Source organism: Hemiscyllium ocellatum, chromosome 4, assembly GCF_020745735.1.
Source record: "Hemiscyllium ocellatum isolate sHemOce1 chromosome 4, sHemOce1.pat.X.cur, whole genome shotgun sequence".
NCBI lineage: Eukaryota > Metazoa > Chordata > Chondrichthyes > Orectolobiformes > Hemiscylliidae > Hemiscyllium > Hemiscyllium ocellatum.
In genome coordinates, this window is record NC_083404.1 from 132,216,666 (window position 1) to 132,232,202 (window position 15,537).

At 44.7% G+C, this 15,537-nt stretch overlaps 1 protein-coding gene across 1 annotated transcript in view; it reads right to left on the minus strand.

Moving 5' to 3' along the window:
- The window catches only part of LOC132815252 (cadherin-7-like), a 96,185-nt gene that overhangs the window by 41,811 nt on the left and 38,837 nt on the right, over positions 1–15,537 (minus strand). The window contains exons 5-6 of the mRNA XM_060824066.1: positions 10,483–10,670; positions 2,327–2,580 (exon numbers count right to left, since the gene is read on the minus strand). Of these exons, the coding sequence (XP_060680049.1) occupies positions 2,327–2,580; positions 10,483–10,670 (442 nt within the window). The remainder of the gene's footprint in view (positions 1–2,326; positions 2,581–10,482; positions 10,671–15,537) is intronic.

Below are 15,537 nucleotides of genomic sequence, written 5' to 3' on the forward strand. Positions count from 1 at the left end.
TGGCCAGGAAAAGGGAACCAAATGATCAGAATGTGAGCAGCCGTTGTGGCAATCGATGAGGATGTAACCTTTGGTTAAGTGTTGAAGGTCACTCCTTAATAAATATACACAGGTAGACAGGCTGAGATTAGAATGGTTAGCACAGACTTGGTGGGCCGAAGGGCTTGTTTCTGTCCTTTACTGTTCTATGTTTTAACAATTGTTAATCCCGTGATGAGATTTTAAAACCAATGGTTTCACTAATATCTTTGCGAATATGAGGAGGCAGGAGAAGTGCAACTGTTTCATAGTAGGGAGAAAGTGAGGACTGCAGATGCTGAAGATCAGAGTTGAAAAGTGTGGTAATGGGAAAGCACAGCAGGTCAGACAGCATCTGAGGAGCAGGAGAGTCGCCGTTTCGGGCATAAGCCCTTCCCGATGAAGGGCTTATGCCTGAAACATCAACTCGCCTGCTCCTCAGATGCTGCCTGACCTGCTGTGCTTTTCCAGCACCCTGCGTTTTGACTCTGTTTCATGGTATGTCTGAGTCAGAGATCTGGAAAGGATGGCCTTCAAAATTCAGACTGACATCGAGCAAGGCTAATTGACAACCCTCATCCTATTTACAATCCAATGGTGGTTTTCCACCTCTTCAAAAAGTGACTGCCTTCCAGTGACCATATTGGATACTGCTGAAATGGAAAACTCTTTAACCTCAGCCGCCTCTGTACCTGAACAGTGCACTGCACCGCTCTGAACGTTAGTGCTTCCAATTAAACCTGTCGGACTATAACCTGGTGTTGTGCGATTGCTAACTCTATGGAGAAGCAGAGTCAATGGTAATAATTTCTGGATTACTGTGTTTAACTGCGCTGGAATCAATTTAGGTAAAGGGGCAGTACAAAGAGATCTGGGTGTTCTTGTACACCAGTCAATGAAGGCAAGCATGCAGGTACAGCAGGTACAGCAGGTAGTGAAGAAGGCTAATAGCATGCTGGCCTTCATAACAAGAGGGATTGAGTATGGAAGCAAAGAGGTGCTTCTGCAGCTGTACTGGGCCCTGGTGAGACCACATCTGGAGTACTGTGTACAGTTCTGGTCTCCAAATTTGAGGAAAGACATTCTGGCTATTGAGGGAGTGCAGCGTAGGCTCACGAGGTCAATTCCTGGAATGGCGGAATTACCTTACACTGAAAGACTGAAGCGACTGGGCTTGAGTTTAGAAGACTGAGAGGGGATCTGATTGAGACATATAAGATTATGAAAGGATTGGACACTCTGGCAGCAGGAAACATGTTTCCGCTGATGGGTGAGAGCCGAACCAGAGGACACAGCTTAAAAATACAGGGTAGACCATTTAGGACAGAGATGAGGAGAAACGTCTTCACCCAGAGAGTAGTGGCTGTGTGGAATGCTCTGCCCCAGAGGGCAGTGGAGGCCCAGTCTCTGGATTCATTTAAGAAAGAGTTGGATAGAGCTCTCATAGATAGTGGAATCAAGTGTTATGGAGATAAGGCAGGAAGAGGATACTAATTAGGAATGATCAGCCATGATCATAATGAATGGCAGTGCAGGCTCGAAGGGCTGAATGGCCTACTCCTGCACCTATTGTCTATTGTCTATTGTGTTGATTCCAGAAATTGACATCAATTTCACAGGCATTTAAAAAAAAGGTGAACAGTAACAGTTCTACAAACACTTCAAAGTCCAGGCCAAATTCTCTTTATTCTTGGTCATGGCTTCCTCTGCATCACATCCACATCTTACCTAATGAGTCTGGCATGGTGTTTCACAGTTAGTTTTGTCTGTGCTATCAGTACACACTTCAATATTAAGGGACAGCTGAAAATGGTGTCACTCTCACTTGGTTCACAGTTCTCAACAGAAGTCTGGTGCGTCTCCTAATATTGCTGTCTTGTTTGTTGTAATATTGACACCAGAATTCTATTGACTTGAACAGATAGGTTTGACACATTGCACCTGAGTCCACTTACAGAAACAGCAGACAATGCCAGAAGAGGTGAAATATGAGAAGAAATATCAGCGCAATCATGTCAGTCATGAATAAGCAATGAGACTCTTGGAAGTCAATCATTTTCTTAGAGAAAATGTTGGAAACCCCATTAAACGCAACGCGTAAAAGCTAATAATGGTCCTCACTCTAACCATTCAGCGGTTCTCACAAACCGACTTGAATGTTTTATATTGTTTAAAGTGGCATAGCTTAACAATTGCAATTTTCTTTCAGTTTTGAGAATGGAATTGCAATCCGCACAGGGACGGATGGGGAGTTTCCACGCTGTTCCACAGAATTGGCAATCGACTCTTCAGTTGAAGCATCACCTACCTGATTGAGTTGTTCGCTGCATCTGGGTCCCTTGCTGTCACCACCCCAACAAAGGCACCAGCCTCTCTGTTTTCTTCAATCTTGAAAATGTATTCAGGAGACACAGAGACCGGCGGCTCATCGACGTCCAGCACATTGATTTTGACATTTGTGATATCTTTAAACGGTCCGAGGTTGAGGAATCGGGGATCAATGTGTTTGTTGATTGCTGCCACTCTGGTGTTGAATCTCCCCTTACTCTCATAGTCCAGTGGCTGTAGTAAAGCACAGACACAGCATCTGCCCTCCATTATTCATCATTGGCTCCAAAAGCATTCGTTTATTGATCAATCACACACTCCAAGACATATCACTTGTCACCGACCTGATTAATCAGTCGCCTTATATTTAGACTTCTAACTAGTTTTGTCCCTTATTTTTAATTAGTTCTCGGAATATGTGCTTCACTGGCCTCTATTAATCATCACGAGGTACCTAGTATGTGGTACAAATGAGGTGGCTTGCTGGGCTGTTTAGGGAAGCAATCATGGGCGAATTCGTTAATACACACTAAACTCTGAGGGGATTCGTCAAGTTAATTGTGGACAATTAAAAGGACTGTGGCCCATAAAAAGATCTAGAACCAGGGGACCCAGTCTCAGAATAAAGGCAAAAATCACACAACACCAGGTTATAGTCCAACAGGTTTATTTGAAATCACAAACTCTGAAAGCTTGTGATTTCAAATAAACCTGTTGGATTATAATTTGTTGACGGGTGATTTTTGTATTTGTCCACCCCAGGACGACATTGGCACCTCTGCATCATGAGTCTCAGAATCAGAAGAGAATGATTTATGAGATCAGGAGGAATTCCTTCACTCAGAAAGTGCTGAGGCACAGTCACTGGGCGTGCTGAAGAAAAGAAATTGATAGATTTCTAGATGTTAGGAAGTACCAAGGAATGGTGTGGGAGAATGGGGTTGAGGTGGACAATTTAGCAAATGGCAGAGAGGGTTCAAGCTTTGAATGGTCCAGTCCTGCTCCAACATCCCTTGTTCCTCATGGTGTGGGCTTAGAATCCTGGCAAAGCTGATGTCCGCTGGAATTGAGAAGAGTAAGGGGCAACTTGATTAAAGTATACATGACCCTGGGGTCGGGGAGGGGGTAATTAAAGTATACATGACCCTGGGGATGCAGAGTTGACTTAGAACGTAGAACATAGAATAAAACAGCACAGAACAGACTCTTCGGCCCTCGATGAACTAATCTAAGCCCATCCCCCTACACTATCCCATCATCATCCATGTTCTTATCCAAGGATTGTTTAAATGTCCCTAATGTGGCTGAGTTAACTACATTGGCAGGCAGGGCATTCCACACCCTTACCACTCTGAGTAAAGAACCTGCCTCTGATATCTGTCTTAAATCTATCACCCCTCAATTTGCAGCTATGCCCCCTCGTATAAGCTGATGTCACCATCCCAGGAAAAAGACTCACTGTTCACCCTATCTCATCCTCTGATCATCCTGTATGTCTCGAATAAATCCCCTCTTAGCCTTCTTCTCTCCAATAAGAACAGACCCAAGTCTCTCAGCCTTTCCTCATATGACCTTCGCTCCAGACCAGGCAACATCCTGGTAAATGTCTTCTGCACCTTTTCCATTGCTTCCACATCTGTCCTGTAATGGAGCAATCAGAACTAAACAGAATATTCCAAGTGAGGCCGCACTAGGGTTTTGTACAGTTGCAGTATGACATCACAGCTCTGGAACTCAATCCTTCTATTAATAAAACCTAACACACCGTATGCCTTCTTAACAGCACTAACAACTTGGGTAGCAACTTTCAGGGATCTATGTACATTGACTCTCAGATCCCTCTGGTAAAAAATGAGGTCTGCAGATGCTGGAGATCACAGCTGCAAATGTGTTGCTGGTCAAAGCACAGCAGGTTAGGCAGCATCTCAGGAATAGAGATCCCTCTGCACACCCACGCTACCAAGAATTTTTCCATTGAACCAGTATTCTGCCTTCCTGTTATTCTTCCCAAAGTGAATCACCTCTACATTGAACTCCATTTGCCACCTCTCAATCCAATTCTGCAATTTATCCAAGTCCCCTGCAACCTGCAACATTCTTCCACACTGTCCACTACTCCACCGACTTTAGTGTCACCTGAAAATTTACTAACCCATCTACCTATGCCTGAGTCCAAGTTATTTATAAAAATGATAAACAGCAGTGGTCCCAAAAATTATCCTTGTGGCACACCACTAGTAACCAGACACCAGGCAGAATATTTTCTATCAACCACCACTCATTGCCTTCTTATAGAGAGTCAGTTTCGAGTCCAAACTGCTAAGTAAAAAATGAGGTCTGCAGATGCTGGAGATCACAGCTGCAAATGTGTTGCTGGTCAAAGCACAGCAGGTTAGGCAGCATCTCAGGAATAGAGAATTCGACGTTTCGAGCATAAGCCCTTCATCAGGAATAAGAGAGAGAGAGCCAAGCCGGCTGAGATAAAAGGTAGGGAGGAGGGACTAGGGGGAGGGGCGATGGAGGTGGGATAGGTGGAAGGAGGTCAAGGTGAGGGTGATAGGCCGGAGTGGGGTGGGGGCGGAGAGGTCAGGAAGAGGATTGCAGGTTAGGAGGGCAGTGCTGAGTTGAGGGAACCGACTGAGACAAGGTGGGGGGAGGGGAAATGAGGAAGCTGGAGAAATCTGAATTCATACCTTGTGGTTGGAGGGTTCCCAGGCGGAAGATGAGGCGCTCCTCCTCCAGCCGTCGTGTAGTTGTGTTCTGCCGGTGGAGGAGTCCAAGGACCTGCATGTCCTCGGTGGAGTGGGAGGGGGAGTTAAAGTGTTGAGCCACGGGGTGATTGGGTTGGTTGGTTCGGGCGGCCCAGAGGTGTTCTCTGAAGCGTTCCGCAAGTAAGCGGCCTGTCTCACCAATATAGAGGAGGCCACATCGGGTGCAGCGGATGCAATAGATGATGTGTGTGGAGGTACAGGTGAACTTGTGGCGGATAAGGAAGGATCCCTTGGGGCCTTGGAGGGAAGTGAGTGTGGAGGTACAGGTGAACTTGCGCCCACACCTCCACACTCACTTCCCTCCAAGGCCCCAAGGGATCCTTCCTTATCCGCCACAAGTTCACCTGTACCTCCACACACATCATCTATTGCATCCGCTGCACCCGATGTGGCCTCCTCTATATTGGTGAGACAGGCCGCTTACTTGCGGAACGCTTCAGAGAACACCTCTGGGCCGCCCGAACCAACCAACCCAATCACCCCGTGGCTCAACACTTTAACTCCCCCTCCCACTCCACCGAGGACATGCAGGTCCTTGGACTCCTCCACCGGCAGAACACAACTACATGACGGCTGGAGGAGGAGCGCCTCATCTTCCGCCTGGGAACCCTCCAACCACAAGGTATGAATTCAGATTTCTCCAGCTTCCTCATTTCCCCTCCCCCCACCTTGTCTCAGTCGGTTCCCTCAACTCAGCACCGCCCTCCTAACCTGCAATCCTCTTCCTGACCTCTCCGCCCCCACCCCACTCCGGCCTATCACCCTCACCTTGACCTCCTTCCACCTATCCCACCTCCATCGCCCCTCCCCCTAGTCCCTCCTCCCTACCTTTTATCTCAGCCGGCTTGGCTCTCTCTCTCTTATTCCTGATGAAGGGCTTATGCTCGAAACGTCGAATTCTCTATTCCTGAGATGCTGCCTAACCTGCTGTGCTTTGACCAGCAACACATTTGCAGCTCCAAACTGCTAAATCACCCTCAATCCCATGCCTCTGCCTGCCATGTGGAACCTTATCAAAAACTTTTCTGAAGTCCATGTGTACCACATCAACTGCCCTACCCTTACCTACATGCTTGGTTACCTTCTCAAAAAACTCAATGAGATTTGTGACACATGACCTGTGCTTGATGAAACCATATTGACTCTGAAATCAAATTGTTGCTTGCTAGATGATTATAAATCTTATCTCTTATAATCCTTTCCAAAACTTTTCTGACAACAGACTTAAGGCTCACTGGTCTATAATTACCTGGGTCATCTCTACTGCCCTTCTTGAACAAGAGCACAACATTTGCAATCCTCCAGACCTCTGGTACTAAACCTATAGACAACGATGACTCAAAGATCCAGACCATAGGCTCCACCATCTCCTCCCTAACTTCCCAGACAATCCTCGGATAATCCCATCTGGCCCAAGGGACTACTTTCACACGTTCTAGAATTGATAACACCTCCTCCTTACTAACCTCAATCCTTTCAAGTCTAATACCCATATCTCAGTCTTATCCTCTACAATATTCTCCTTTACCTGAGTGAAAACAAATGAGAAATATTCGTTTAGCACCTTTCCGATCTCCACAGGGTCCATGGGTTTAGCTAGCCCTATTCCTACCCTAGTTTAGATTAGAGTGGTGCTGGAAAAACACAGTAGATAAGGCAGCATCCGAGGAGCAGGAAAATCAACGTTTCCTTCATCAGGAATAGAGGCAGGGAACCTTCAGGGTGGAGGCTCCACTCTACAGGCACCTTGCCACTATTCCTGATGAAGGGCTTTTGCCCGAAACGTCGATTTTCCTGCTCCTCGGATGCTGCCTGAACTACTGTGCTTTTCCAGCACCACTCTAATCTAGACTCTGGTTTCCAGCATCTGCAGTCCTCACTTTTGCCTATTCCTACTCAGTCGTCCTTTTATTCCTCACATACCTATAGAAAGCTTGAGGGTTCTCCTTTATTCTAATTACTAAAGACTGCTTATGTCCTCTCTTTGCTCTTCTTAACTCTCCCTTTAATCCTTCCTATCTAATCTAAACTCTCCATTGCCTCATTTGAAACATCACGACTCAGCGTCACATAAGCCTCCCTCTTCCACTTAACAAGAGATACAATTTCTTATAGTAAACCACGATTCCCTTACCTTATCACTTCCTCCTTGCCTGACGGGGACATACCTATCAGAGACGTGCAATATCTGCTCCTTCAACCAGCTTCACAGTTCGACTATCCCCATCCCCTGCATTTTGGTGCCTCATTTTATGCCTCCTAAGGCTCACCTAAACGTATTATAATTGCCCTTCCCCCATCTATAACTCTTGCCCTGTGGCATGTACCTATTCCTTTCCATCGCTAAACTAAACGTAACCAAATTATGGTCATATCTAAATAGTTAACTTACACTATAAATAACAAGGGATCCAACAACAAAGTTTGTGATATGCTACTGGACACAGGCTTCCAGTCACAAAAATATCTTTTGGCCATCACCTTCTGCCTTCTGTTATTAAAATCAATTTTGGATTCAGTTTGCCAAATAGCATGGATCCCTTGGGCTCTCAATTGGTCTCTAATGTGAGAGATAATCAGAGGCCTTATGAGGTCCATATTGACAACACTTACTGCTTTACTCTCATCTCCTGGGAAAACTTAACCAACCCTAGAAAACAAAATCTCCCCCTTATAAAGCTATGCTGACTTACCTTCATTAATCTTTGCCTTTCTAAGTGGTGATTAATTCTGTTCCTCAGAATATTTTTTCAATATTCCCTACCACTGACATTGGAATCACCAGCCAGTAGTTTTCTGGCTTATTCCTGATGAAGGGCTTATGCTCGAAACGTCGAATTCCCTATTCCTGAGATGCTGCCTGGCCTGCTGTGCTTTGACCAGCAACATATTTTCAGCTGTTTTCTGGCTTATCCCTACCACCTACATTCAGCAATTCTACCACATTAGCTAACCTCCAGTTCTCCCTCAGCCTTCTGTGCCCAGAGGGGATTTGTAAGTTAACATCACAGACCTCTGTAATCTCCTTCCTTGCCTCCCACAGCAGCCTTGGATACATTCTATCTGGGCCTGGGGACTCAGACACTTTCAAACCCGCTAAAACCACTCATATCTTCTCTCACTCAATGCTAATTTTTTCAAGTATGTCACAATCTCCCTCCTTGATTTCTACACCTACGTCTAAATAATTAATACAGATGGAAAGCACTCACTTAAACCTCAGCTATGTTCTCTGACTCCACCTACACGTTGGACCCTAATTGGCCGCATTTTATTCCCAGTTATCCTCTTCCCTCTAATGTACATATAAAATGTCCTTGGCCTTTCCTTTATTTTATGTTTGTGATTTTCATGCATCTTTATCATTTTCCCTGTACTTTATAATTGACTCTGGAGTTTCTGCCATGCCGAGCCCTTGAGACCTACCATACAATTCCCTCTTTATCCTTGGCCAATCCTGACCATTCCTTGACCGTCAGGGTTTATGGACATTTTGGCCCATCCTTCACCTTTAAGGGAATGTGCTGGTCCTGCCCTCTCACCCTTACCATTTTGAATGATTCCCATGAAGTACTTTGGAAATAGAACCAGTCCGGACTCCAGATTGGGATGCAGACAGACTCTAACCTCACAGCCTTAATATATTGTCTGAACTGGGATGTCACCTTTTTTTTGGGTTAAAACATTATCTCAAGAATGTAACTTAAAAGAAGTTCTGGGATTTACATAATAATGAACCAAAACCTGCAACCCACTCTAAAAGATGGAAGACCTAACAGCAATCTGGGTTTGTTCAGTATATCGTTTTAATTACATGACACTGTGATCTTTTGCTATAAATTCTGAGTCTTATGATCCTGCTCCACGAGTTACCTGATGAAGGAGCAGTGCTCTGAAAGCTAGTACTTCCAAATAGACCTGTTGCACTATAACCTGAAGTTGTGTGATTTTTAACTTTGTCCCATGAAATGGTTTTTTTCCCTGCAAGTTGCTGCTCCCAGTCTGTTTTGGCCAGATTCTGCCTCATCATATTGAAATCAGTCTTCCCTCACTTCAGAACATTTATTTCTAATTTGTCTTTGTGCCTATCCATTACCATCTTAAATATGACTGAGTTATGATCACTATCAGCAAAATGCTCGCCACCCCCCACAATCTGACATATGGACACTGGAATACAAACCCAGACTTGTTCCCTCAAATTATGATCCAGCTGTTTCTATCTCTCGCTGACTGTTTGGGAGTCCTAAGTACCCCTCCAGCAAGGTGATATCTCCCCCCCCCCCCCCCACTTTTATTTTTAAAACCTACACATGTGGCCTCAGTTGAGGAACTTTTCAAGCTATCGTCCTTCCTTATTGCAGTAATTGGTTCCTTAATCAACAGTCCAACACATACCTTTTACATGCCTCTCTGCCCCAAAACACTGAGCTACCAGACCTGTCGCTCGCTCAGTCATGCCTCTATGTTAGCAATGCTGTCTTCTCCCCATATGTTACTCATACATTCATCTGCCTTACTCACAATGCTCCTTGCATTAAAATAAGTGCCACCCTTGCTCCCTTGTACCTTAAGGTGAAAGTGAGGACTGCAGATGCTTGAGATTAAAGTCTAGATTAGAGTGGTGCTGGAAGAGCACAGCAGATCAGGCAGCATCCGAGGAGCAGGAAAATCGACGTTTCGGGCAAAACGCCCTTCATCAGGAATCGAGTCCTGATGAATAGCTTTTGCCTGAAACATCGATTTTCCTGCTCCTAGGATGCTGCCTGACTGCTGTGCTTTTCCAGCACCACCCTTGTGCTTTATCCTGAATAGGAACACATTCATACTTCCTAGCTGACTTGTTTTATCTACCATAATTATCTAAACATCACCCTGTGTTATACATGGACTCCGTATTTCCTTCATCTGGCAAAGTAGAGTAAATCTCCACTAATAGCATTCCTAACTACCCTTTGGTGAATGGCTTGCAGAGCCATTTTAGAGTTAATCACATTGCTGTGGTCTGGAGTCATATGTTGGCCAGTCCAGATAAGGATGGCAGATTTCCTTCCCTAATGGACATTGATGAACTAAGTGGGTTCTTGTAGCAATCAGTAATGGTTTGATGATCACTATTTCTGACACTAGAGCTTATTTGTCTGAAATATTTATTTAATTATTATCAATGAATCAAACAAATTTGAGTCGCCCCGGCTGATAGCAAACTAGTCTGTCAGTGTAGCAATATTATCACCATGTCACCTGCTCCCTCCTTGAAGCAGCACACATTTGTTATTTTTAGCTGAAAAGAGAAGCTGAATTATTAGCGACAAAAGAGAGGATGGATCAAAGACAATCTCAGGATATTTCTGTTAAATCTGACCTTCTTTAACTTGATGACACCTTCCTGGGTCTTCCTGTCAGTAAATACAACAAATGAATCTGAACTATCGCCAGCTTCAACCACGTAGTCCATTTCTGCATTTCGTCCAATATCGACGTCTGTCGCCATGATCCTCCCGATGGTGGATCCAATACTGCCTGACTCCAGAACAGAGAAGTGATACAGCTCTGAAACAAGAGGTGATTGATATAGGAGTGATTTTATCAGTCCCGGTGATCAATAGTTAGCAGTATACCCTACTACATAGAGAGTGGTATGTGTATGGAATGAGCTGCCAGAGGAAGTGGTGGAGGCTGGTACAACTGCAGCATTTAAGAGGCATTTGAAAGAGTATATGAATATGAAGGGTTTGGAGGGATATGGGCCGGGTGCTGGCAGGTGGGTCTAGATTGGGTTGGGATATCTGGTTGTCATGGACGGGTTGGACCGAAGAGTCTGTTTCCATACTGTACGTCTCTATGACTCTATGACTCTATGAGATCACAGGCCATTGCACAGTGTTATGGACCAGACTAGACTCCTCAAGATATTGAGAAGGTAATATGGACCCTAACCTTTTCTTATTTCATCGGTAAATATGAGGTGTTGTGTTCCAGATGCAACTAAATTGGTCAAACTACTTGATATGAAGCAAAATACAATTTATTCAAACACTATAGTCAAAATGCAACAAGAGAAAGGGAAGCCTGGAATAACTTAACACGATTGGAAAACATAACAGAATAAGAGATACAATGACTATTACTAATTAACTGTTCCAATATTGTAACATGCCATAAACACACCCTCGGCAAAAGGCAAATTCAGAAATCAGATTGTCTCACATGCAGTTCTTCAATCCAGGAGGAAAGTGCATCAAAAGACAATTCAGAGAGAGTGAGAGTGTAGCATCTGTGGGAGAGTCATTGCCTTCCAACCATGCTGAGATCCCAGCAAACAACTGCTGCAAGTTAAAGCTAAAAATCCTGGTTCTGTGGGTGCGAACTTGACCACACCCATTCTGGCTGCTTCTATTGTTCCAACTTTAAAAGCAAAACAACCAGGGCTTCACAAGTTGTTAATCTTCTCATAAATTGCTTGCTTCCTGCACCCAAATCTCTGTCTAACCAAAATCAGGATAAAATAACACGCACCCCTCCCCCCACATTAAAGCCTCAGCAGACATGACCAGTCTAAATTTATTTGGCTTCATAGAATCCCGATAGTGTGGGAGCATGTCATTCAGCCCATAAGGTCCACACCAACCCTCTGAAGAGCATCCCACCCAGACACACTATCCTATCCTATCCCTGTGACCCTGCATTTCCCATAGCTAACCCACCTAGCTTGCACATCCTTAGACACTATGGGCAATTTAGCATGGACAATTCACCTAACCTGAACATCTTTGGGCTATAGGAGGAAACCCCCGCCGACACAGGGAGAATGCGCATAATCCACACAGGCAATCACCCGAGGCTGGAATTGAACCCAGGTCCCTGGTGCTGTGAGGTAGCAGTGCTGCCCCTTAACATACAATAATTAGACAGTAAGAAGAAGGTCGTCAAGTTGTACATTGAGAGTGCTTTTTATGGCTAGTTATGGAACAGGGCTGGGCAAACAGTCACTAGTTCCAAGACAGATGCAGAACCACAGTCTGGCATTGACGAGGGAAGAGTTTCTGCTGTGGTTACAAGTAGGAAATTGCACACGCAATTGATTCGGAATCATGCTGGTTAAATTAGCTCATCGAAACATAACTGTATCACACTGACGACAAAATCTTGCATGCACCGGGGCACTTAAAAATAACTATTTCATTTTTATTCTTTGTGTCAAAGAATGGTAACTCAGAGAGATTTTAAAAAAAAGGTCTATTTTTGTTTAGGGTGCCCATTCATTTAATGAGGACTGTCCTGCCTTTTTGATCAGAGATGTGAGTGTCACTGTGCAGGACAACATTCATGGCTATTCCCTCACAGCCCTCGAGGAGGCAGAGGTGAGCCATCTTCTTGTTCAGATAGCGCAGGGTCCTGTTCGGAAGGGCCTTCCCGGGTTTTGATTCAGGGGTAGTGAAGGAACAGAGGTATAGTTTGAAGCCAGGACTGCGTGTTGCTTGGTGGAAATTGCATGTGGTGCTGTTCCTCACACAGCCCTTGTCCTTCGTGGTAAAATCACAAAAAAAATTGAACAAACAATACTGAACCACCTTGTTACTGCTGCTGAATGCTAGTCAGTTCTCTATATTTAAAACAATGTTTGATACAAGAGTCCTTTGAACCTGTGCCAATCAATGCTCTGCATATCGCTGAGATTTGATTTGATTTCACTTATTACTGTCACACGTACCTCGGTACAGTGAAAAGTTTTGTTTCCTGTGCAGTACAAGCAGATCAACCATACAAAGTGCATTAGTGTGACAGAACAGAGTGAGAAATACAATGCTATGGCTGCAGAGAAGGTGCACAAAGAGCAAGATCAACATTAAATTAAAAAATTGAGAGGTCCACTCAGAAGTCTAATAACAGTGGGGAAGAAGCTGGTCTGAAAAAAACTATTAAGTTTTATATATCCTGCCTGATGGAAGAGGTTGAAAGAGATTTTCATCAGGGAGAAATTGAACTCGCCTTGAAGAGTTACCATGAGCCAATGCTGGTGAGTCTGTCATCCTCGGGGTTGTTGTTAGCAATGTGTCATAGGACAAGGGCTTATGCCCGAAAAGTCGAATCTCCTGTTCCCTGGATGCTGCCTGACCTGCTGCGCTTTTTCAGCAACACATTTTCAGCAATGTGTGATAGTCCAGGTGAATTATTTTCTTTGTTGGTAGTGAACGTGATGGGCTAAGCCAATAGTTTTCAGCTCATGTCCATACTCCAGAGGAGAGTCAAGTATCAAGCACATTACACTGGACCTGAATTCACAGCCAAAGCAGGCAAGGCCAGCATATGTCCTTCCCCCAGATCCACAAATTTTATAGCTTCCTGTGAAATCAAACCTTCGGAACTCCAGTGAATATACTCCCAAACCCCGTCCAGTCTCAATTCATGCTTCAATCTTATCATTCCATCTGCTCATGTTTAATTTTGGGATGAATCTTGGAATCCCTGCGATTTGGAAGCAGGCCATTCATCCCATTGAATCCACACCAAACCCCTGAAGAGCATCCCACCCAGACCCAAACCCTTACCCTAGCCCTGTAACCCTGCATTTCCCATGGTTAATCCACCCAGCCTGCATAGTCCTGAACACTATGGGGCAATTTAGTATGGCTAATCCACCTAACCTGCACATCTTTGGACTGTGGGAGGAAACCGGAGCACCCAGATGAAACCCATGCAGACACAGGGAGAAAATCCACACAAACAGTCACTCGACACTGGAAATGAATCCAGATCCCTGGTGCTGTGAGGCAGCAGTGCTAACTACTGAGCCACCGTGCTGCCCTAAACAGTTTGGAATGACTTTCTCCATGAAGTTCCCAGAATTCACTATTTCCCGGATGCCCAAACTGCGAGGCCGAGAGAGAACGAAACAGCTTTTCTCAGCTTCCTTTTCAATATCGGGAGTAGAGCTGAAAATCCAAACACCTCACAGCTGTCTGCAGCACTTTCAAACTGTCAGAAAAAAATGGCAATTCTTCACGTGTGACAAGGGAGTACCAACAGCCCATGCCAATCATTGATGCAAATCCTCAGCCCAATTAATACTTATTCTTTTTCTGAACACTATTTTCTTCCTCCCTATCCATTCCTTGCTTCAGCCAACGGTATCCCATTTTTGAGCCATTACTTTTACAGGGTGCTCTATCAATTGTCTGCTCGATTAAGATATTAGACAATTTATTTATATGATTAGTTCCAGCAAGATGGTGAGATAATTCTTCAATCTGCTTTGGTCTGCAGTGAGCAAAGATTCATGCTTGATACTCATTTCAATTGCTCAGAAATCCAGTGAATCTGATCAGTGTTTGGTCGAGTTATTCAGATGAGGTAATAAATCGTGGCGTGAGCCCTGAGCAGAAATTACCGTTTTAAGTTCAGCAGAGAGATGTTCCAGCAGGTAGATATGCAATGATACCTGGGGGCTCAGCATAAAATAACAACTGGGATTCTCCAGTCAGCAGATAACGTCCAAAGCAAAATTGATTTGTATATTTCTGAGGAGGAATCTTTGGCACTGCAGCAAAGATATCAGTGTATCCACTCCATCTGTGCAGTCTGCTCATTCATTCTGAGGGTCCACGGATATTGATTACCCTGTTAATTTCTGGCACTTCCAATTTCTCCAACCACTAACCGACTTTGGAGATCCGCTGGGTGGCTGGAAAAATTAGGGGGAGTGTAGATCAGAATTACAGCTTCCCAAAATCCTATAAGTACCAGTTCTGAGTGGGACCTTACGCAGTCAGAGATATTGAGACAGTTGGGATGATTCAATAATGAGGTCCACCATGATGATGAGATCCATAACTTTTCGTCCTGTCCAGGAGCAGTGGGAGACAGAGCGGCGGTGACGTTGGACACCAGGAGGTTGCCGGGAAGGTAAGGATTTAATACCAATACTTACCTTTGAAGCCCATGGCCTTTTTCCTGTCCAGGAGCAGTGGGAGACAGAGTGGAGGTGACGCTGGAGACCAGGAGGTTGCCAAGATGGTAGTTATCTCAGGATTGCTACCAGTGCAACTTACTGGCCAGGGTAGGAATGAAAGAATAGGCAGGATGAGCACATGGCTTGAGGGAAGGTGCAGGAGGGAGGGGTTCAGATTTGTGGGCCATTGGGACCGGTTCTGGGGAAGGTGGGACTATTTCAAATTGGATGGTCTACACCTGAATCAGACTGGAACTAATGTCCTTGGGAGAGTTTTGCTACTGCTGTTGGGTGATTTTAAACTAATGTGGCAGGGGGCTGGAAGCCAGGAGAGAAGACTTGTCGACAATGAGGTGGAAACTAGAGACTACAAGGATCATGAAGTTAGCATTACCAAGGGGGAGAGTAGGCAGAGAGCAATTGATTGTGAAAGAACTGGCAACCTAAAGTGCATATACCTTAATGCAA